A 24,380-nucleotide genomic window follows, 5' to 3' on the forward strand; every position below is an offset into this window, starting at 1 on the left:
ACAAAATGACAAATAAGGCGTTGCGCATTCGTGAACAACGGGCAAGCAGATCTTTCATAGATAAGATTTGCAGAGGAGCTGCCACTACCTTTTTTAAACATTATTTTCCATTATTTCCCTACATATAAGAAACATTCAAAAAATTCCTGCTTTTTTCAAGACAGCATGAGTCAGTCAACCAAAATAACGCTAATAGAAACATTTATCATTAACATTTAGCAATTATTAACTGCGAGTGTAGTGTAGCGGTTAGAAGTTCCACTCCCTACCCGATCGATCGGTCGTTCGAATCCACCCTAGTGCTCACCAAACCTTTCATCCCTCCGGGGTCGACAAATTGGTACCAGACTTGTCTGGGAGGATAAAAACACTGACTTGACACATCGGCTAGCCACCGCAAGTCGTTGTATAAGCCAGATACACGTTCGTGAACCTCAAACGATTCTGAATTGAAGTGAACGTGGTGGCGCATCCCAAGTGGATTGATTATGCCAGATGCTTTATCATTTGCGAGCACTCATAAAATGGGAACGTGCGTTACAATAGAGGAATAAAATCTTTGTTGTTTGTTTGGAAACTCCCTTAAAGAAAACGCTAGCGGAAGTTCTACTCATTTTGTGAAGGCGCGTAAGTTATTTCGCTGGATGTGTATTCGCAGACGTCATGCAGACCAATACTTTTTGTTTACTGTTTGTTTTTGTTGCATTTTTTCTCTACATGACATGGATTATCGCCAGTGATAAAAGACCTGTACATTAGTCGCGCTCGTCCCAGACAACAGACCGGTTTTTTGTGGGCCACTTTGTTTATAGATATGTACATGTGTCCTTACTAAAACAAAACTTACATTTTTGTTTTTGCTATTGTTCACCTTTCACTCATCCACCCTTTACAACTATCTAGTTTCTTCCTATACCAAAACACTAGACAGTACGACAAAATAGCAAACTTCAGTCTTCTTAAAATAGCAGGACGTGTGGAAACACAGTGTGACACATAATGAAGTCCTCTTAATTCACCGTCATTATGTATGTCAAATCAAGAGCTGAAATCATCACTCATGATTCATCTGTCACCGCTTGGTTATTTTTCAAAACAAGGAATATGCCGTAAACAATGCTGCCTAAGAATGAGAAAATTGATCTGTGGAGATAAATTTATCCAGATCGCCGCGAATTACAGCAATTTCATTTTTCACACTTCGTTATCCTTGAGCTCATGTCAATAACACTCGTTTCTTTTCTTCTTGAGTGCGCATACGTGGCCAAAGTAGAATTTGACTGCATGTAATCAAGTGCAAAGACGGAAAGATCTTTGGAAGCACTTTCAAAGGTCTCCCTTTTTACATTTGTGTGGAACAGAAAAACGATGCTGTTATAGTTTCTAAAGTGTTAAAATTTTCTGGCGTTAATCAATCTGCTTGGGATGCGCCCCACGTTCACTTCAATTCTGAATCGTTTGAGGTTTACGAACGTGTATCTGGCCTATACAACGACTTGCGGTGGCTAGCCGATGTGTCAAGCCAGTGTTTTTATCCTCCCAGACAAGTCTGGTACCAATTTATCGACCCCGGAGAGATCTTTTCGCGTAAACTGCAATAGCACATTTGGTGGATGCTGGTGCAATAACCAGAATGGTTTGTTGTACACATTATTTTTGATATTTCAAAAACACAAGTTGCATTCATGGTAATCTTCAGCCGCGCATACGGTGACATCACATTCACGTTGCCCCCGAAATTTTTTGCGCATTTTCCATATATTTGACAAATCAAAAAATTCATAATGGTGGTGTAAAAATCAAACAAAGCTTAGTTGTTTGTTTGTTTTCACTACATTGAAGTAAAGTTTCCAGCAATACATTATCAAGACATCAAATGGATTGGGTGTAGCGCACTCGATGAGAGATACACTGCGACTGTACCATCGATGGTTCGAAACCGCTCTAGACCCAACCAACCCATTCATCCCTTCGGCGTGGACAAGTTGGCACTTATCCAGAAGAATGAAAATACTGACCTGAAATTTCGGCTGGCCTTCGCAAATCCTTGTATGAATCAACACGCGTTCTGAAACCAACTCAACAATTCTGAGTTGCAGTAAAAGTAAATAGCGCATTCCATGTGCATTGAGAGGCTATAGACGTCATCCTTTTATCCTTATTAAGATTTTTGATTGGTTGGATTCTTAGGAATTTCGTCGATCTCAGTAATTCCGGAAAAGTTTGTGAATTTTATAATTGGACGTAAAGCAAACTCTACAAATCCAAGATCTGGGATTGAACCGTACGGTGAAATAGCGCGGTCATAATTCATACCGTTAAAAAGTAGAGAGGCTTCAGCCTGAGAAGTACATCGTTTGCAGTAAGCTGCAGCAGTGCAAAATTTCACAAACAGATTTATTTTCAGTCGTTACGATAAAATTCTGGCAAATATTTTCAATAGTTTCTAATTTCCTATCTGGCAGAAAATTCCAAATCAAAACTACAAATTCAAGTCAAAATGATAAGGTAATCAAAAATAGGAGTATTCAAAATTTTCCCAATACCAAATTAAGTTTTGTAGTACACAAAAGAACTCGGAAGATTTGACCGATGTGTGATTAGAAATAATATCAGTTTTGTTGAAAAAAGATCTCTTCCGATCTGTGGTTAAAAGATCCTTGAACATACTGCCTATAAAACATGTGTTCTCCGCTGACGCTAATCGCTCAGACAAGTGGCTCTTGTTCTTGACCTAATTGTCAGTTCAACATTTCACAACACTCGAATTAGGCTAGTTCAACTATAAAATGCAGGTGTGGTGGATTGCCGTTGTTTATTTATTTTTGTTTTTGCTCGTTTCTTTCGTATGAGTAGGAGATCCATTTTAGCGTATGCGGTACCAACGAATACTAGGTAGTCTAATTCTGATTGGCCATAGCACGTGTTTGGACGCATTTTCCACTCCGAACAGTCGTTGTGTAGTGCTTTGTCATCTATTTGTTTAGCTGCAACTATTTCAGAATTTCAGAGCATTCAGAAAACAACATGTTGAGGATATAAAGCGGCCGAGACTGCTCATGACCACGATTTTACGATTTTGTTTACCACGTCCCGATCGTTTGTTGAACATTTGACCAGCATGTCTTTAGTCTCTCAACATTTTTTCGGCTCGCTCGTGCATCTTCCTGTCAACAAATACTCAGGACGGCTTCCCTACTTTCCATTCTCTTTTCTAAAACGTTCAGTTTCTCTAACTTTCGTCCGCACACATATAACATCTAGCGTTTTTCAAAACTTCTACTACTTTGAGAGTATTTGAGAACAAATGATTATATTATTTTTATTGCTGTTCAGTTAGCAAGAAGAGATTGTCTGGGAATTCCGTCGTCCTCAAGTCGACCGAGTTGATCGCAACTTCGCGTTTGAGGAAATAAAATAGGAAAGAAAGGAAGCGAAATAAAAAAAGACCTTTGCAAACTAAGAATGTACCACCATATGGGGAAATATAATGATTCAGTTCCAGATAATTAATTCGAAGACATCTTCACCTTTAACTTCAGTTAGCACCTTTTCTAAAGATAGAATCAATGACCTAGAATAATAATATTTTATTTATATTTATTCATTTTGCTATTCCTCGCCGTACTTCAATTACAAAATTTTATGCATTTTTTATTCTCAACTCCAATAGTTTTCGTAAAATCGCTCATCAACTGTTGATGTTTGCATGGACGTAAAATGAGTAGTTTAATATTGATATGGCCTTGACGTCCATCTAATTTAATCCGATCATCCATGTTGGGATACAATTTCGTAACTAGTTGATTTTAAGCGTAGAACTGAAAGTTGCATCACCATTGTGTGCACTGCAAACGTTCATTGACATCTCTGAGATTTTCTTCTGAGAAAAAGATGCTATCGCACGCTTTCGTCCTTTTGCATCTTGTTTCTTAAATTTTAATGGTGAGGATCTCTCTAATGACATCAGGGCAACCTATCGAATTGCATCAAATTTTCGCGACAGATATGCTCTCAAAAATTCGAGAGGGGGGGGGGGAAGGGGGGTAATGGAGTTAATAAATGTTGAGATATTTTGATTAGTTTCCTTTTTTTAACGCGATTCTTCGGCTCGAACAACTGAATGAATACTGTTATTTCTGTTGTCTCTCATATTTTGAAGCCTGACTTAAATTTTTTTTTGAAAACATATTTTTCACCTCGGTCATCCACTATTCTATGCTATTGGATGCTACTCGACATGTTGTTTTCAGAATGCTCAGATTGGTGGTTGGAGCCGCGCTGCTTGCGGCAACTGGTGTGATGGCGCAGGTTCGTTGCCTCCCTGAACAAGATTATGCCAATTCTGCCCTCGAATCTGCTGGAAATGGATTGCAGGAAGATGGTGTAGGGGTAGTTTGAGAGAAAATAATATTCAATCAAGAAAAGGATAAGGTGCACGACGCTAGTCACTCCCTTTTAGATGCATCTACTCTACTTCAATTCAAAATCGTTTGAGGTTTATGAATGCACAAACATCATATCCAAAAATTTCTGCGGCTATTGATGAGTCACGTTGTAGTGAATCATCCAGTCCTACGAGTATACGCCTGCGCGTACTACTTCAATTCGCAATCGTTTGAAGTTTATGAACGCGTCCGCCGTCTTGTAGTGACTTTCAGACGTGTACCAGGTCAGTATTTTCATCCTCCCAGGAAAATCTGGCAGCAATTTATCGAGTTAGGAGGAATGGCAGTCTTTGCTGCCATTCCTCCTAACTCGATGCCATTGCCATTCCTCCTAACTTAGGACGACTTCGAACCATTGATTGTGCAGTCACAACGGAACCGAGTCTAATTACTTCTCACCGGCTGCGCCACACCGGCCCCATCGAGAAGCACCGCACAAATTTCTGGAGTACTTGTGATGGATAGCAGCCTATCTTTCAATAATAAATATGCATTCAATAAACAGACGAATGTGATGCAGTGGGCGTCTGTCTGCGACGTATTATTAATGAAAGCTAAATACGGGTCGGATCTGAGTGGGGAGAACTTGCGAAGAAAGTTGCATGTAAGAGTCGCGCTCAGCTCCGTGGGCTGCAGCGAGTTTCGACAAAAAGGTGACAACACTCTCGGTGGCAAGTCTATGTATACGATTAAATATATTATTAAATGTGACAAAAGGGAACGAAACATGGACTATGACTAGAAATGTTCCAATGTTCTTACAAATATGTTTCAAAATAATATTAGTGTATATCAAAGACAAAGTAGACCGTGTTTAGGAAATGGTTCAGGAATTGAAGCGAACCATCGATTTAAACGACATGATTTCTAACTGCACTCAACTTCGTCATCGTGTCGAGGGAAACCCTATAGCTGATGTGATTTCGGTACAGAAGTCTTCTTTTTTTTACATCAAACGAAATCCTCGAAGATGGAAGCTATTTATTCAGGAACTAATCTTGAGACTGCAGAAAATTTCTCCCGCAGACGTAGAAATGCTGGCAGATGGTCACCGTGCGCAAGACAATGAACTTGTTGATGAAGTTCTCGTGGCGAACAACATTATTAAGTAAAGATTTTCATATAAAAAGTTCGTACCTGGACATCCTCTAGGTTCGTATTTCCTGTACCTAAATGAAGACATACTATAAGTCCATGAACGAGCGTGAAATGTAATGTAAGTTAGAGAATCTTGGAATGTTTTTGTGTGGAGAATAGAGCACGTATCTGGAACAGGAACGGCGGACTATAGTGTATGTTATCGAAGAGACGGAGCACACGCTTGATGTGTGGACGTTTTCAGTCTAAATATTTCCAGAACTTTGGAACCTAGTCGATAAAAACTTGAAAGCCCCGAGAAACCACTTTTTAATGGTTTTTACTTTCAGCAAGATGATCGATGCTACAGATGAAGAGCTCCGACGCGAACCTCCAAATCTTGGAGCTCTGATACTTGCGTCAAATAACATAGAAGAATATGTGAGAACACACCAGAGAATCATGCTCGACGAAGACAGACAGTTTTGATTTTACTACAATTTTGTTTTATTAAACATTTTTGGCAAAAACAAATCATTTTAATAGTGTGATACTAACACATATTTCAAAAAATTTTAACTATGCGAATATCTTCCCTCATGGAGAGTATCTTTGAGCAGTTAATTCGAACGAGTAAGTTTGTACTTAATGGTAAAAGAAGGGTATATATTTTCACATCAGAGAACGGGAAATATCGTCACTTCATAACATCAAATGAAAATAATAAAGGTTGCTGTACAATTTTGCGCCCCAATGAGAAGAAGAATTTAGAGACAAGGAAGCCTCTTTTAAGGGTTTTAATTTCGTGGGTTCTGGAGCAAGAGAATCTATCCAGCACACAAGTGAGCAAAAGAAATCTCAACTGCAAATCCTCTCAGACTTTATACATCAAATGTGCAAAGAATGTGCATATTTGATAATTAAAGTCTGGGGGAGGGGGACTGCAGTCGACTCTTTTTCCTGCTTACTTTTGCTTACAGCGTACCTGTGGCTGTTTTGAAATAAATAAACGAATATCCGCTCTAGAAAGAATTTGTTCTCTATCATCGCGAGATGTGCCAACAGCATTAACATCATATCTCCCTGGGCTGTAGTTGACCTGATATGCAAGCATTATGTACGGTATTCCATCCAAACATTGGAAACAAAAATAGGCAATCTTCACAAAATACTTATTTGCGTAACATACATGATAATTCAAAGTGTCTCATTCGTGTTCTCTGAGTTTCATTGCAGATGACCGGCAAAATTTTATGGCAGAAACTGTCAGTGGCTACATGAATAATCCAAATAGAAACGTTAGTTCTAATCCTCCACATAACCTTGTTCGGGGTGGGAAGTCAATCTGTTAGAGACCACAAAGATTACGCCGCTTTCGTTCGTCAAAAAGCTGTTTACTTTTAACCAACTGATGAGTCAATCTAGGTTGAAGGCAAAGTATATGGAATTGGAAAAAGAGGCGCAATGATTCATCCTACATATTTTCTCCTAAATAGTTCGTTAATGTATCAGCAACACACAATCAGCATTTATCATAGTCGACAACGTAATGGTCAATCCAGAAGGGATGATTAGAACAGGATTTTGGAGAAATAACTGCTCTCGGAGAGGAACAGCAATAACAAGACTAAAGCAGCGAATAACGATGACATATTCGACTCCGAAAACCCTGTAAAGGCAGAAAAACAGCAATTTGGAGTTGGATTTGAATTACTTCGTGGTAGTTCTACGGGCAGATCATCCTCGTTGTTCTCACGATGTATAACAGGTAGAAACGGAAAGATCCATAAAACGAAACGATTATCGCAGTTAAGATTTGAAGAGCCGAGGTCCTGACTTACTACGCAACATTTCTGAAGAATTTAGAACAATCTAGAGATGTTTTAAATTGAAGCTCATTTTCATGCAATCGCACATCGTGGTAGTTTTGTAAGTATGGCTATTTATTATGTAACATTTTTCTCACTAACAAGACAAAGTCAGCAGAAACAATAAATAATCATGACGGTAATTGACTGAGGGCGGAGAAATCGTATCATTTTACCTTGCACTGATTAATGCCCTTCAAAAATGAAGTCGCGATCGCCAATGTTGATAGCCTTTGCCAACATATGTTGGCAGTTAGATTTTAGGTAACTATACATATTTTATATATTTTAAGTAGCTATAGTAGTCAATTATTCGCAGTAATGTGTGGACGCGCCGAATGTATTCGACGGGGTGAACGCCGTATGACGATTGTAGGTTTGGCTTCTACAGAAAATAATTCCAAACAATTAATAGTGGTTCTCCGTGAGTAGGGTGTTCCTGCTATTCGTTCACGGCTGATACCCTTGTTATACTTTTCATTATCACTATCCAAATCAATGACTTCTGAGGCAGATGTGTAATTCATTTCCTTCTCTAAGGTTCAGTGTGTTGTTGTAGTCCAACGATGGCTGCGTAAATGTCAAAGGGGACAGATTTAGGCTCAGAAGAACTGGCGGATGTTCCTACGGGCCAGGTAGAGGTAAGTATAAACAAAAAACTGTAGTACGGAGAAAATAGCCACTTAACTAAGCTATTGGAATTTTCGCCACTAGGATTGCCCGTTTTTGGACGTTCGATTGATGTTGGTAAGAACGTTTCGGTTTTATTTAAGGGCATCACCCCACGAATCCCCACGAATGAGGTGGTACGGATTTCAGGTGGAGTATTCGTATACAGGATCGTAGATTATGGAGAGAAGGGTTATTCCGTCCATTTCTCCCTAATTGCCGTAGAAAACGGCCCGGATGATACGGCTTCGAGCGATCCGGCACGGTTTTTTCTACAACGAGTTCGATTTGTGCTCGCCAGCCTTGTGCACGCGCCGAATCTTCCGGACCGTTTTTTACGGCAATTACGAAGAAATGGATGGAATAATCTACTATCGCGTATAAGAATACTCCACCTGAAATCCGTGACACCTCAGATTCGTGGGGTGATGCCTTTACACGAATTGACATGATGGCATTTCTGCTTCGAAATGTTTTTGCTTTCGTATCATTTATACTCGACTGTTCACAATTTGTAACACATGGAGAGGATCTTCTTCAAGAGATGCGTTCTTAACAAATTTTCTTAAAGTCCCTAATCCATCTATAAGGAATCCGACAATTACCTAGTAGAATCTAGCACGAAAAGACCACGTCAAAGGGTGAGTTGCGCAAGGAGAGATCAAGTACCAAAGATTAAAAAATACTGTGGAAACGGTGCTTTGGAGAAGACATCCTAAAGTATTGTTGTCCTCATCCTGACTCCCACCGACTGTAAACGGAGTGTGTTGGAAAATAAGAAGGCACGATCGTATCTATATGTATGTTTACAGCATCAATGATTTACGCTACGTGTAACTACACTGGTCCAAGAACTGGTCCTTTTGCGATTTATGCCAACCTGTTGTCCCTGGTTGATATACATCAGTTGGAATTGTGAGAGCGTTTCATCGGCTCTGCTGATGATCCTTGGGCGGTCTTATCCATAATACAGTAGCAATTAGTCAGAAAGAGCAGTTCTTCGCACATCCGGTGTTTCCGTCTTGTAAGTACTGTTCTCTTTCTGCTGTTTCGGGCTACGTTCCAGGAGGTCCGTGTGGTATCTGGTGAAGAAATGTTCCATGATATTTTCGATTTGAAGATAGCACTGATGACACAGAAGTTACCTGAGGCTGCTGTTGGATTTGACGTAGGCTTACATGAAAGTTCTTTAGACGACGAGCTCGTTCGTTGAAAAGTTTTTTGATTGTTGCCATCGGCAGCGTAGAGCAGATCTTTGCACATGCACACGGCATTTATAACAAAAAGAAGTTGTGATAATCTTGGGTATCGAAGAATAATTTTACTTGTCGCTAGTCCAATTTAGCAACAGCCAAGATTGTTAACAAACTTTATTACGGCTAACGTTTCGGCGTCGTCGCCTTCGTCAGAGCCTGGAAAGTGAGATCATTTGTCATCATAATTTTACTATTTTTTTGATGTACCGATCGGTGCCTGCATCGCTTTGTGTCTGTCACTGTCAGTTTGTGTGAAGTTCATCCAAACGAAGCTTCTGAAACTGTGCTCGGGAATGTTTTTTCCTAAGATATTCATCCTTTGTTAATCAAAAAGACTAAAATCCGTATAAAAAGCTCCAAAATCTGAAAGATGGATTGAATTGGAAGTTGTTTTGAACATCTGCCTGACTTTATTTTTCTGCCGGGGTCCAACTTCGTTGAATATCGTTTCCAATTATCTGCTTAATTGTTGCCGTAGTTGTGGTGACTTCTTGTTGATGAGTCCACGAGCTTAAGGGGTTTTTTTTTTGACATTATCGGAAATCCAAAGCCTACGAAGAGTACCGTAACAGTTTCTCAAATTACTCACCGTCTTAACAATATAAAAATGAGAACTTTACTTACTTACTTGCTTACTTGCTTACTTAGATGACCTTACCTCACTGGACATGCGGGCCCCAGCATCTCTTCCACTCGTTTCGTTCCCGCGCCATTGTCATCCAAGATGTTCTCAAGTTTCGTGAGTGACGTTGACGAGGTCCTTGAGCCGTATGCAGCTGAGCTCTCAGCTCGTCCATCCGTGTAGCGAACACGTCACCCCATCTCGTTGGCGGTCTTCTTCGAGGGCGTTTAGCATCTAGTGCATCTATCGTCGATTCTTCTTTCCATGATGTGACCGGCCCATCTATGTTTTGTTTTCGATACATATTCCGCTGGGTCGTGAAGACGGGACATTCTTCTTAAGTCGGAGCTACGAAAACCGGCAAGGTGTTGTGTGCGCTGGCCAAACTTCAGAAGACATCTCTCAAGGGCTCTGTGGGTAGTAAGTAGCTTCCTAGACGTGGCAGCGATGTCTACCCACGTCTCCGCTGCGTAACAGAGCGCTGAAAGAACTGCCGAGTCGAACAGATGGATCAAGATCTTGGTCCGTCAGTTGGTCCGTAGCTTTCCTGATAGCTGCGAATGCTGCCAAGCTGCTCTCATTCTTCTATTCAGTTCTTCCTTCAAGTCGTTTTCCATGTTCATAGAACGTCCGAGGTATTCGTATGACGGAGTTTCCACGATTTGGGAGCCTTCAAGTTGTACTCCTCCGCCCTCGCAGTGGGCGTTCTTCATGAACTGTGTCTTCTTTCTGTTCATTCGTAGTCCTATTCTCTTCCCTGCTTTGTTCAATTCGTTTAGCATCGTTTCTGCATCATTGGTACTGCTCGAAAAGAGAACGATGTCGTCCGCGAAGCAAAGGTTCGAGAGAAATTTACCATCAACACGTATGCCCTCTTCTCCCAGGAAAGTGATCTCGTTATCCATTGCAATGCAGCCGTGAACAGCTTCGGCGATATAGTATTGCCTTGTGGAACTCCCTTCCAATAGGTAGGGTGAGGGAGCGGTGAAAAACCTGTATCTTAGTGACGCAATGATTGTAGCAATTGGCTAACCTCCTCTCATACGACGCGTTCATATCTTGATCGACCAGCGCTGACAATATCGTACTAGTTTCTATGTTGTCGAACGCTTTCTCATAGTCGACGAAGGTTAAAACAAGAGGCAGGCGGTATTCCCGGCAAACCTCTATAACCCTCGACACGTTCTGGATGTGGTCCAAACAGCTGAACTCCTGACGGAATCCAGCTTGTTCTTGAGGCTGGGCTTCATCCAGCGTCCTAGATATGCGCGTGAGGATGATCTTGGTGACTACTTTTTATAACAAGCTCAGCAGGCATATCGGACGGTAGTTCCGAAGAAAGTCTGCTGATATCAAATTAGGTCCGGCGGCTATGCCAGGTTTCATGCTCTTGATAGTACTTCCGAAGGTAGAATCCGTGGTGGAGCTTCACCAATGGGGATGATCGGGCTTGACACAGAAGTTGATGAACGGAAAAGGTTCATGTAGAACCTCTCCGTGATGATTTCCATCTCACGACGAGAAGACGTGCGAGTCCCGTCTTCGCTCAGCAAGGCTGCTAGCGGAACATTATTTTCGCGGAGATCCGCTCGATGTGCAATGCATTCGGATCAAGCCTCAAAGCCCTTCTTCTTCCCAACAATTCCTTTGCGGTCATTCGAAATTTGATCCGAGTTTGTCGTGCGCGGCTTCGAGGCACGCTCAGCACAGGCTCCTAATCCTCTGAGCAGCATCTCGTAGTCCACATTTAAGTCCTCCTCGAAGTGCCAGTCACCCTGGGACTAGGAGTCCTCGAGTGCTCAGTCATCGTAGACGATTTCTTTTCTCCTTCGGTGCCGATAGCAGATGTTCCTTTCCAGCGTGTGGCTAAGTCGTATTTTTGCACGAAGGAAACGTTGATCAGACCCACTACAAAAGGGTGGTACTACTCAGACGTCAAGCAGACACCACCTCCGGTTAGTGAGTATGTGGTCAATCTCCGCACGTGTCGATTGGGCGATTCTCATGTCCACCGACGATGATCCTTTTTCACGAAAAGAGAGTTCCCATGAAAGAGCGAGCGGCGGACAACAGCCATTTTCATTCTGGTCCCCTAGTCCAAATCTTCCAATCCTGTATTCCTCTTCTGTGGCCTTTCCTAGTTTTGCGTTGAAATCTCCGACAACGAATTTGTAGAAGGACTTCTCGTTGTGGATTTCCTCCTCCAGCTCCTCGTGAAACGCTACCAATTTGGGTTCATCAGCTGCTGATGTTGGTGAGTAGCAGCTGATGGTACTGATGGGTTTTTAGCGCAGAGGGCGGAGGCGAAGAATGGCCAGACGAGGTGACAGGATCTCGTGAGATTTGATAAGATGGACGACAGATGGGTGCACAACAAAACCAACACCGCCTACATTTCGCGACGGAACCTTCTCTCCACGAATGACGAGTGTACCGTCATTCATCTGTCGTACGTCGCTCCTTCTGCACTTGGTCTCCTGCAGAGCAATCATGTGAAATTTGATACGCTCTGCGGCTCCAAGAAAGGTATGCAGGTCAGCATGTGTAGACACTGTTCTAGCGTTGTAAGTACACAGTCTGTCTCCGTGGCGAGTCGTGCGTGTGTCGCCTTAGCCCAGATTCAATGACGTCCTGAGCAACCTGAGATTTGATCGTCTCTCACCGGTCGCCATACCGTCCGACGTCTGAGACGGCAGGGCCCAGTGTGCAGTGTACTGAGGCAGTGTATATGCTGCAGTGGCAAAAAGACTTTTCCCCAAACTAAGAAGCCATGCCACGGCGAGCTTAACTTTTACCACAGGTCGTCGTTCAACCTATATGGATCAGGAGCCATCTTGCGACATTTTGCCAGGATGGTGGTGAATCTTAGCAGTGGTTTACTCTTAGTTAGGCTTCCGATTCCGAGAAGTCGGAATGTGGGATGTGTCGAACTCCTTCTCAGCTTGGGAGACCCTGCAGGAGGACGAACTTCCGCTGTGCATCGCACTTCGACGCCGAGAGTCACCTCCACGCCACTATGAGGTGGTAAACTGTTGTGGAGGAATGGGAACTTTGCATAATAAAAATTATTGTAAATTTTTGTCAATAACTATTACCACCGCAAAAACTAAAAGTGGTGCGAAAGAAGATTCTAGTCGCCTTTCCAGCATAGATTTCAAATCGATACTTTTAACCCTGTGCACTGCCATCAAAATCGTCAGACGGTGCGACCATAGCGAGAGGCGATCAAGTTTTGAGTTACGCAAGGCGACTTTCATTTTAAGGCGATGCGAGTATAGCTTGCCATGGAAAAGTATCCAGCCAATATTGCATGCCCTGAATGTAAGGTGAATTGTCTTTGAAACCTACATGTTTTCTTTGGCTTGCCATTTCTTCATAAAATTTACAAAATGCTATGCTCATTACAACTACAACACTGGTTTATTTATCTTCTAGTATTCCATTCAGAGCAACCAATCAGACAAACCAAAGTCGTCAAAACGAAAAGGTTGGTTCAAACATTTTCTGACCATTTTCCGCCATGATAGCCTTTCTCTGGTACTTCCACTTGCAACACATTTCATACTGCAAATTTCAAATTGGACAATTTTATGAGTACAAGCGCATCCTGAAAGTAGCATCCAAAATTCTTTGCTGATTTCGTTTTTGAAGGCTTTCATTGGACCTTCCAATGAATCATTGGTGATTCTGAATGGAAAAATTTAAAAAGCAGGGTCTATTCCTTTTTTTCCTCCTGGGATCTTGTGACATATACACTGTTTATGCCGGTATTTGCTGCGGCAGTTTGCTTTTTCTATAACAAAGAAACCAAGAAAAAGGAATTACAACATCTATATCTACCGGAATTGTATCGCATTTATAACAGAAACTGGATGGTAATTATCTTGATGTGGCTCGCCTACTGCCTCTTTCGATGTTTTTCGGTAAACTAAGGACAGAATAAAACGCATCTTGAAGGATACGATAGTAAAAATTGACTGCTTTATCCTCCAGGAAGCCTTGATTCCACGAACGATTCGCAATTGCTACAGGTTGAAATAAATAGTATGTTTTTCCAAGTTACGACAAGTTTTTCCAAGTGTTAGTTTTGTTCCATGTTTTTGGAACGTTTGTTTTCTCCCACTACAATCATGAGATATGTGTGTTATTCATGTTGGCTGCTGAAGAACCTTTTTGAGATTAACAACATGAAAATTTACAGACTTTCTTATTTAAAGTGGCACGTTATTCCTAACAAAAAAAGCTTAAACTAAAGAGAACTTTAGACTCCCAAAATAAAGATTTTGAGAGATTTTACCCTATCATATTAGCTTTTCTTATTCCAGCTCAAGGTATAAAAAGTAATAAAGACGACATTGTTTGGAGGCATTACGGGGGAAAAAAGGTGAGCTGTCAATCGTGCTATTTTCATACAAGGATTCCCAAATTTCAGCAAATTAGAAGTCTGTGAATTGTCCTCTTCTTAGTTTCCAAAAGTGAACGGGTTCTTTGAGGAGAGCAAGTAAAATGAATTCTATGAAAGGAGATCCTAATGACATCGGTAACTGTCGCCCAATCTGGTTACTATTCCTCATCTTCTGGCTCTTTACAATAGTGATCCTTACAGGATAGAACGTTAGATGAAGGACAGCCAAGGAAACAAACAGGGATTCGAAAAGGTTTCAGCTACGATTGATCACGTCCACTCTTTCGAAACTCATAGAGATATCACGAGGGCATAAGATCCCGCTATGTGTCACCTTTCTCAACTTAAAGGAGACCTTCGACTCAGCTGAAACGAAAGCGGACGTGGAAGCCTTGGACAACCAAGGCGTCCCTACTCGGCAATAAAGGTCGTGAATTGTGTAGCAACTTCACTGCAGCAATTTCGCCTGTCTACAGGAATATAGTCATCGACGTGAAGAGAGGGGTCCGACAGGGTAACACAATCTCACGAGTACCTCTTGTCCCGCACGCAGCCGGGTAAAACTGGTATCCAACGCTTAACGAGGCGCGAATAGAGGTCTGACCATCAGGTGGGGCTCTTCCTGCGGTGTGTTTGATGTCACGCGTTATCCAGTCGTTTATGGCCCTGGTCCAAAGATTGTCGTTAAACGTGTCCAGCCCACCTAATTTTGCTTTCCTTGGCATGTGCGGCAGCATCTTTGATCTTCGATCGGTGACCTAGGGATGAACTTCGAGTCCCTTCTTTAACTTGCATAAGGCTGGTTACTCCTAGCACCAACCTTTCAATTCCGAGTTCTATGACGCATTTTCCTCCTCTTGCGAAATGTCCACATTTCTGAAGCGTAGGTCAAAGTAGGAAGAACGGTGGTGCTGAATAGGTGAGCACGGAATTGGATGTTCTTAGTACTCTTCACTACGTCCTCGATGCTCTTGAATGCTTTCAAGCTGCTCGTTTCCTTCTGCCCAGCTCGGAGGTCAGGTCGTTCATCATGTTTTTTGTTTTCCCGACCTAGGTATGCATAGCTGGAGCATTCGGATATACTCGTTCCGTTGAGAGTGAATGGGGCATCAGAAACCCATCCGTTCCTTATACACATCGCCTTGTCTACGTTCAGCTGAAGACCGACTTTTTTACACGTTCCATCAAACTTGATGTTATGGATACTTGATGTTATAAGAACGATGCCATCAGCGAAATGAAGATATTGTCAACTTTCACTCCCCATACCAATCCTCGCATCGCGTTCTCGAGAGTGGCGTTGAATATTTTGTGTACGAACCACCTTATTTTACTTTCCTTGGCAAATGCGGCGGTGTATCTAATCCTTGCTGACCTAGCATGGGACTTCGACTCTCAATCGTCAGTAGCGGGATACTTCTACCCTTCGAATTCGCGTTCAATGACGCTCACTGCATTTTCTTTATGTGTCCAGGATCCTGAAGCATGAGTCAAGGTAGGAAATGCTGTGGTGTTAAAGAAAGGCGATGTTCATGCGAGAAGAATGGCTCTCGGATGCACTATTTACGCTCATATTCGACTATTCGAGTGCACCGAAGACGTTCATCTGGATCGGGAAATAAGTATGAAGAACGACTTTACTCCCAAGCAGGGCAGAAGGAGCGGCCTGGAGAGCTTATAAGAGCATCGAGGCTTTAGTGAACAAGACCACGAACATGCCGTTCCATGCTCACTTCTTTAACACCACAGCACTTCCTGCCTTGACTCATGCTTCAGAATCCTGGACACATGAAGAAAATGCAGTGAGCGTCATTGAACGCGAATTCGAAGGGTAGAAGTATCCCGCTATTGACGATTGAGAGTCGAAGTCCCATGCTAGGTCAGCAAGGATTAGATACACCGCCGCATTTGCCAAGGAAAGTAAAATAAGGTGGTTCGTACACAAAATATTCAACGCCACTCTCGAGAACGCGATGCGAGGATTGGTATGGGGAGTGAAAGTTGACAATATCTTCATTTCGCTGATGGCATCGTTCTTATAACATCAAGTATCCATAACATCAAGTTTGATGGAACGTGTAAAAAAGTCGGTCTTCAGCTGAACGTAGACAAGGCGATGTGTATAAGGAACGGATGGGTTTCTGATGCCCCATTCACTCTCAACGGAACGAGTATATCCGAATGCTCCAGCTATGCATACCTAGGTCGGGAAAACAAAAAACATGATGAACGACCTGACCTCCGAGCTGGGCAGAAGGAAACGAGCAGCTTGAAAGCATTCAAGAGCATCGAGGACGTAGTGAAGAGTACTAAGAACATCCAATTCCGTGCTCACCTATTCAGCACCACCGTTCTTCCTACTTTGACCTACGCTTCAGAAATGTGGACATTTCGCAAGAGGAGGAAAATGCGTCATAGAACTCGGAATTGAAAGGTTGGTGCTAGGAGTAACCAGCCTTATGCAAGTTAAAGAAGGGACTCGAAGTTCATCCCTAGGTCACCGATCGAAGATCAAAGATGCTGCCGCACATGCCAAGGAAAGCAAAATTAGGTGGGCTGGACACGTTTAACGACAATCTTTGGACCAGGGCCATAAACGACTGGATAACGCGTGACATCAAACACACCGCAGGAAGAGCCCCACCTGATGGTCAGACCTCTCCTTCGAAAAAAAGTACGACGCTCTTCGAGTCCCTTGCGAGGAGAGATGCCACTGGGCAGATTTGGCACACGGTCGGGACAAATGATGTAGAAGGCTTGCTGGCGTCCGCTCAAACAGTTTGAAGAACATGTAATTAAACCCGTCATCTTTTAGGAGTGGTTTCAAGCTTCTATCTCTTATGCAAAAGTTAGCTTCAGGGGGTTTCGAATCTGCGTGGTCCCATTATTACATCGTCAATGCGTTGTACATTTTCAGAACGAAATGGTGCGGCTTCCATGTTACTGTCCTTTACCCGGACAGTGCCAAAACATAGGTGAAATCATTTCGACGGCCTTTGTGCTTTCAGTGAAAGGAGAAGAAACTAGGGAACTCTGGCACGGGATAGGGGCAAATGGAAAAATTATTGGCGTCCGCTTGACCAGTTCGAAGAACAACTGGAATGAAGAATAAACATATATGATCTGGTGGCCCTTTCATGAGGCAGCTTATCACGTTTGGAACAATATTGATGTCAGAAGTGAGAGCGAGTTTCATTGAATTAAAAATTGGTCATGAGCGAAGCGAAGCGTGGCTGCATAATAACGTGTTTAGTTGGAAAACGTAGGAAGCAATTGCAGTTCGCAGTTTCGCAATGGATATGGGATCCTTGAAGAGAGTTAGAGTGCTGAAGCCCATTAGAGGTATACAGTTGCCAGTTGGAGACACTCCACTTTCGCTCAACGACGATCCGCGCTGTCGTAGAACACTATCAGGTGGAAAGACACCGAAAAAGACCATTGTAACTGTATGTTGCCACGGTAGGTAATTGCTGGCAATAAATAGTCCAAATGCACCACAAATTCCAAAATGTGCTCCCTGCACTGACCACATGTTGCACAGCTAATACGCAAAAGCTGCGTGGGATAAAGTAAAAAACCGTGCCTAACCCACTTTACTCAAGGGACATCTCTCCAACTGACTCCTTTTTCTTTGACATCTCCCCCAGATTCTTGCTGGTGAAGTACTCGGAAACCCAGGATTGCCCTGAAAAAAAAACTCAGTAAGTCTGTAGCTTACAGAACTTCATAATTCTGAGCAACCTGTGCAAACAAGTCTGTATCTTGTGTACAGAAATATGCTGATTCTGCTTCAAACAGAATATCCTCGTGTGCGGTCAAATATCTCTGTTCAAAGTTCACAGTCAAGAATCACAGTTACTTTGTACGCAGTGCGATAAAATGTCCAACTACATCATTCAATCCTTCGACCTCTACGAAATTCTCTAGTGAGATTCATTTCTTCCTCTTTAAGCAGCCCGTTTATCGGAAACAAGAAGAAGACACTTAACAGACATCCCAACTCACCGAAATTTGAGTAAAATTTTACATCCAGTCCCGATCAAGTAAGAGAGAAGTTCGTTGATTATTCAGCTGTGATATTTTAATATTTAAAATCCAAAAGAATTTAGCGATTCTGAAGGGCTCTATTGAGTGTTAGACTTTCCAGCAGTTTTCAAAAGAGACTGGGGAATGTTTCCTCGAATTTCTCATATATGATAGGCGCTTTTATTTTGGTGCATGAACGCAGTGCTAATATACTCTTTTCGAACGGACCGTTTTTTCCGTTCGTACATAATACGAGATTTGCACACAGGCGCATGCAAAATTTCTCAAAATCCTGTCAAAGTTCGAGGACAAATTACCTTCGAAAAACGATAAGGTAAAAGTGATGAAATTGATAATAGCATCTTCTTCGTTACAGCGGTTTTCCATTTGCAACAAAACCGATTCCATACATGCCGTAAAAATTCGCTGCTCAGATAATTCTCTGTTCAGGCAAGTATTGGTTCTGGTTTATTCTGGTATTGATTTATTCGCTCTAACGACCATTTCTGTGGTCGGATCATAATGAACTCTTGTACATTTGCGTACGCGGTTGCGGCAAGGGTGAGATTCAAGCTAGTTGCAGTTGCAGTGCAGAGATGTGTAAAGGTTCCACTGTGCCACATCGAGTGCGATCTGTAGTGTGTGACGACTGTGACGAGTGTGACTGTACAATTTTACATCGGCTGTGCAATATTAGTATTCAGGATTACACCTGCGATGGCGAGTGTCCAACCTAATGAAACACTTACGGTCAGAATCTACCGAACAAGATCACCAATAAAACCAGACAAAATTGTTATTTTTGTTACACCGGTAAAAGACTCGTTTCCTTTCTCAAATGTGAAGTATCTTCGTATTGTGGAATGAGAAGTGGCCCGTTTCGACTTACCTCGTAGGTACGAAGACTGTTTTTGGGACGATTAGAGAGAATTGAGCTGGGCCACGCTTCTCTCCATATACTACACCCCGAACTCTATGTTTTCCAACAGGTTTCTATGTCAGGAATTCCGTTATATGCTGCCTTTAGGAAGTAATCTCTATGATCGTTTTCGTAATAACTTGTTTTGCAGACGGCCAGAATAGAGCGGCATCTCAAAGAGCTGTTCCGAAGTCCATACCTTCCTATAAGCAAGATTTCAATAAATCAGGTTGAGTTTTTTTCCACTGTTTGTTGTCATGCTCTAATTAAAATTAAGAAAAAAAAAACAAAAAGATCACTTCTTGCAGACGTATGGTACTTCTGGAATGTTCCTTGCGCCCGAGTTTATTTTTCTTCGCAGTAAATGAACTTTTAGTAGATCCTTTCTGAAGCAGGGACATTTAATAATGATAGCTCTAGAGTTAAGGCAGATATTGCTAACCAAAGCGGACACTTAGTATAAGTAGCGACCTTTTTCTATTGATTTTTCTGACGAGACGTGTTTTATTTTTACACGTTCTGTTTCAAATTTGTGAATTGTGCAATGCTTTGCTGTTGGTTAGTGGTACCAAATCATGCTGCTTCGATATTCGTTCACTAATTTTTTCTTGATTACAGCAAATCGAAGCAAAGATAGGCGATATACTAGCATACTACAAGCCATGCGCGCCACCTGGAAGTAAGTGAAACACTTAGCAATTTTCTCTTGTTTCTGCTGATCATGGGAATAATTAATATTAGAGTAAATACCGTTAAACACCATTGAACGAATGTGCGCATGAGTTTATGTCCTTAGTGTGAGAATCACTACCGTGACTTCGCACAACTACTATGCATGGTATAATTGTGGAGGCTACTTCACAATGCCCTGCAGCACTCCTGTTCCTATTAATGCCACACTACTATCATTGAAAGTCGCTTGATTATATCTTCGCTGTCAAGTTCACAGGAAGCGGATGCAAACTCGATCACATCAGCTGCGGAAGCATCAATTTCCATAAGCCAAAACTTTCGAGAAGGAGGAGACATTAGTACCTCCACTGGTTGAAAAGCGAGGAGCGATAGGTTTAGTAGGCTCATATTATGCGTGTGTCTGATTTGAACGTCGACGTTAAAGAGAACCTGGGCGACAGTAGTCAAGTATTCTTGCCTAGCCATGATTGTACATTCAAATGCTCATTCATTTATGAACGTATATAAACTTCTTTCAGTCGTTCTGCTTCTAGATTTCAAGAAGTTTTCTATTAATTCAAAACGTGACCAGATCGTTTACTACTTCAAAATTCAACATTCAGTGTTCCTAAATAACGATGATACTTATTAAATTTTTCCTGCTGTTCAACAAAGAATTGACATAGTAAGAGCAAGTGAGAAATGACTTTTTAGCGCCATGCTTGAAATTTGACCATGTGAAAGTTCTCTTCAATGGTGCGGTGGGAGGCAGCCAGGTGAGTTGAGCTCAACTACACATGTTGCTTCCCTCAAAAAACGAAGACCATACAGCTCTATTAGTGTCTGACTGTCTGCACTACTCTTGGATTCTGCTAATAAGGCTAATGAGCGCCGCTCCACACTTTCTATCCGCAGGAATGCTATAACGTATTGGATGTAAAAAGAGTTTTTGGGCTTGAGAAAACGTGCCCATGTTCTAAAATCCAATTCACCATCAGTTATTACCCCGGTCACTTAATAATTTAATTTACCATCAAGTTTTACCGCTTCACTTGTTTAGCGTTACTTTACCATGGTTTAAAAAGAAATACTTATATAAAAACTTACAAATACTTTCTTACATAGAAACACATATGGCCCTTCTTCACTGAAAGAGCGGCTCCAGCATGTTTTCAACACGTGTAGTTCCGTCGCCATTGTCATCCAAGATGTTCTCAAGTTTTGTGAGTGACGTTGATGCGGTCCTTGAGCCGAATCCAGATATCCCAGAAGCTCTCAGCTGGTCTATCCGTTCAGCGAGCACATCACACCATTTCATTGGTGTTCTTCCTCGAGGGCGTTTAGTATCACATTTGATTCACTCTGGCGTTATTTTAGACCGTCTATCGTCGATTCTTCTCACAATGTGACCGGCCCATCTACGCTTTACTTTCAATAGATATTTGTTCAATAGATTCAAGTTTGTCGAGCGCGGCTTCGAGCAGTCTCCTAGTCCTCCGAGTAGGAGGTCTTAGTTTACGATTGGGTCCTCCTCGATGTGCCAGTCACCTTCGGACAAAAAGTCCTCGAGTATCCAATCGTCGTATACGACTTCTTTCCTTCCTTGTTATCGATAGCAGATTTTCTTTTCCATCGTGTGGCTAAGTTGTATTTTTGCATGAAGAAGACGCTGATCAGAACCAGTAGAGAAGGGTGCAACGGAGACCTCAAGCAGACATCACTTCCGGTTGGCAAATTTCTATTCCATTTCGATCTCCGCACGAGCTGTGCCATTAGGCGATTTCCATGTCTATCGATGATTATCCTTTTTCATGGAAAAAGAATACCTATCAAGGCGACGAGCGGTGGACAACAGCCTGGCATGACGATTGCCATTTTCATTCCGCTCCATAGTCGAAATCCTTCGATCATGTATTCCTCTTCGGTAGCCTTTCCTAGTTTTACATTGAAGTCTCTGACAACGAATTTGTAGAAGGACTTCTCGCTGCGGCTCCTCCCGCTTCTCATGAAACGTGTCCAATTCGGATTCATCAGCTGCTGGTTGGTAAGTAGCAGTTGATGATACTAATGGGTTTTTGGCGCATGGAACCATAAAAAACCATCATAAAAACCCATGGAAAAAGTAAAGCAAAAAAAATTAGTAGAAAAAAGATGAGAAGTAAAAATGGTACTTGAATTTACGTCTTTACTGGAAGAAATAATTAGGGTACTTCTATTTTCCTTCTGAAAGCAGGTATAGCAAGTAGTAGCGAGCACTCTATCAAGCACACCTAAGCCAAAACCTATTAAACGAAAGCTTACACACGCTTACAGTATAACTTTCAACATTAGAAAAGATGCGTTATGAGTATGAAATTGCAGAACTTGCGTATTACTAATACTCTTGCACTGCGAATCGGGATCAAAATTCAATGCACGGATAACTTCTTATACACGTATGTAGCAACCGTCAGTTCTGGGACATATCCTGAAGCTTGATATGTATCATTTATTCAGATTCAAACCAATATTCACTACTATGGAAAAAAAAGAGACAATTCGTATAAAGATAACAAGGTCTCCACATCCAAGGAAAAAAGACAAGATGGTTGTTTGCACTACAATCGTGGGTATCAAGCAGTTATTCAAATCCAAATTTATCTTTCAAAATCTTCCCCAGCAATCTCTTGTTCGGCCATGAGCTGACAACTGCGCAGATAGAACAGTAACTGCTAAAGCATTGCAAGATTAACGCTACGTCCGGCGATGAAATCACAGTTAGAAAGAAATCTATTTGTCTTTAAACCATATCATTCTAGGGTAACTCATGCAGTAGCCACGAGTTTACATCTTGTAACGAGATTTTTGCCTATTTCACGTTTGTGTGATGACAAAGACAAGAAGATATGAAAAAGGTGTTTAGGACTGTTAGGACACAAAATACAGTTTGATTTGCTACCACAGTGCCATAATAGGAGAATACGTTCTTGTTTTTCTTTTCTCAAATACATTGTAGAGTAAATTTTCAATTTTCAATTTTTTGTCAATTTTTCAGTTGAAGGACCAGACCCTCGAGGACCTCCCGGACTTATTCGATACAAAAGGCTTGAAGATAACGGAAATTGTCATACCTCTTACATGCACTTGAGCAATTGTATTAATGCACAAAATAATCACAGTAAGTACAATCAATACGAAATAAATTTTATGATTCTTGTCTTAAGCTTCAATCTGGTACAATTGCAAAATTAACCAGGCACAAGTGCTGCGTTCGTTTTCGAGCGTGTGCAACGTCTTCGTAACAGGTATTTCGCTTGAAACAGTGAAACAACTGTTTTCAAGAGCTTTACCGCAGATATTGTTCATGAAAAGTTGAAATTAATTTAGATGTACTACGTAGTCCCCCTTTGAAAATTCTTACTTGTAAAAATCAGTATTTTAAACGAAACTCCCAAACCAGAAACGCGAAATTGTACTTTTTAACATTTTTAAATCATTAATTTTAGATAAACGGGAAGCTTTTTGTGCTGACACAATAGTCCACTTCACTAAAACAAGTTATTTTCAATAGGGCGAATTCAGAAGAGAGCCTTATTTATGTGTTATCTTATATCTTATTTGGCCGATTCACTTCTGAACTGGAAGAGAAGAATGTCGGAAATGAGCTTTGTTGTTTGTTAATGAGAATAATATCTGTCTACGCGAAACAACTACTGGAGATAACTGTACTGATGGAATTGAAAATTTATGTAATATAGTTAGTCATAAAAATTCAGCAGGTTTCCATTCGTGAGTTCTTAAATGTTAATAAGTGTTGTTGAGTGACAGTCATTCTTGATCTCCTCAACTCAACTCCAGGAACATCTAAATTGTCCCTTCATTTGGTTCTTAACTTGCTCGAATATAGCGGATCTTCCATCCCTTGAAAGGAAAAGAATGTCTAAATGCAGCAACACGATCTCTTTGTAACTAAATCCGGCCGGATGCGAGTGAAGGACAGAGCAAAGAGAATTTTCCACGGATTCGTTGAGGATGTCTAGTATTGCATTATATCGAGCAATTGTCTTCATCAATTCTATTCGCCGTCGTCTTTTTAGACGAGCGAATTTCGTAAACCATCCCATACCATAGATTTCTGCACAATTTTTTTTAACACATGGTCTAAACTTTTCTCAGAAACATAGATCTTCGACCTTTCTTGAATCTTTACATGTCTTTACAAACTCTCGGTAATGAAGCAAGAACCGAGGTTGTTAACGCTCTCCATTACGGCTGATGATTACGTCGTTGCCGGGATAGTCGCTCCCTGGGACCAGTTCTATCAGAAGGTTGACTGCTAGTGCAACTCGGCATCTGAGACTCAACGAGGTTGACGGTCGAAAAGATAGTCGTAATTTAATAATGTAAAGACTATTAACAATGTTGGATCTTCCTTCACA

General features: G+C 41.6%; 5 protein-coding genes across 8 annotated transcripts; 2 read left to right on the forward strand and 3 right to left on the reverse strand.

Annotated features, from left to right (window-relative positions):
• Nucleotides 1-4,254: 4,254 nt before the first annotated feature.
• Nucleotides 4,255-6,014, forward strand: RB195_014242 (uncharacterized protein; the record flags this gene model as incomplete). Of its 2 annotated transcripts, XM_064204413.1 has the most annotated exons (5): nt 4,255-4,384; nt 4,662-4,672; nt 5,267-5,374; nt 5,438-5,556; nt 5,876-6,014. In XM_064204413.1, 5 exons carry the CDS (start codon nt 4,255-4,257, stop codon nt 6,012-6,014), a joined length of 507 nt encoding a protein of 168 aa, XP_064060293.1. The 2 variants fall into 2 exon arrangements, with proteins under 2 accessions (XP_064060293.1, XP_064060294.1); XM_064204412.1 differs by lacking the exon at nt 4,662-4,672 and having other exon boundaries at nt 4,255-4,311.
• Nucleotides 6,015-7,971: 1,957 nt separating this feature from the next.
• RB195_014243 (uncharacterized protein) lies at nt 7,972-23,089 on the forward strand (the record flags this gene model as incomplete). Of its 3 annotated transcripts, XM_064204415.1 has the most annotated exons (13): nt 7,972-8,034; nt 13,388-13,427; nt 13,934-13,984; nt 14,266-14,324; nt 18,748-18,821; nt 19,076-19,184; nt 19,268-19,360; nt 19,442-19,519; nt 19,909-19,969; nt 20,677-20,738; nt 22,324-22,397; nt 22,459-22,567; nt 22,997-23,089. In XM_064204415.1, 13 exons carry the CDS (start codon nt 7,972-7,974, stop codon nt 23,087-23,089), a joined length of 966 nt encoding a protein of 321 aa, XP_064060295.1. The 3 variants fall into 3 exon arrangements, with proteins under 3 accessions (XP_064060295.1, XP_064060296.1, XP_064060300.1); XM_064204414.1 differs by lacking the exon at nt 19,268-19,360; XM_064204416.1 differs by lacking the exons at nt 7,972-8,034; nt 19,268-19,360 and adding an exon at nt 13,225-13,266.
• RB195_014244 (uncharacterized protein) lies at nt 9,978-10,244 on the reverse strand (the record flags this gene model as incomplete). Its single annotated transcript, XM_064204417.1, has 1 exon — nt 9,978-10,244. One exon carries the CDS (start codon nt 10,242-10,244, stop codon nt 9,978-9,980), a length of 267 nt encoding a protein of 88 aa, XP_064060297.1.
• Nucleotides 10,468-10,845, reverse strand: RB195_014245 (uncharacterized protein; the record flags this gene model as incomplete). The annotated part of the gene is made up of 1 exon (XM_064204418.1): nt 10,468-10,845. The coding sequence occupies one exon, from the start codon at nt 10,843-10,845 to the stop codon at nt 10,468-10,470; it is 378 nt and encodes a 125-aa protein (XP_064060298.1).
• RB195_014246 (uncharacterized protein) lies at nt 12,226-12,432 on the reverse strand (the record flags this gene model as incomplete). The annotated part of the gene is made up of 1 exon (XM_064204419.1): nt 12,226-12,432. The coding sequence occupies one exon, from the start codon at nt 12,430-12,432 to the stop codon at nt 12,226-12,228; it is 207 nt and encodes a 68-aa protein (XP_064060299.1).
• Nucleotides 23,090-24,380: the final 1,291 nt, after the last annotated feature.

The sequence above is a fragment of the Necator americanus genome, chromosome V (genome assembly GCF_031761385.1).
Source record: "Necator americanus strain Aroian chromosome V, whole genome shotgun sequence".
Taxonomy (NCBI): Eukaryota; Metazoa; Nematoda; class Chromadorea; order Rhabditida; family Ancylostomatidae; genus Necator; species Necator americanus.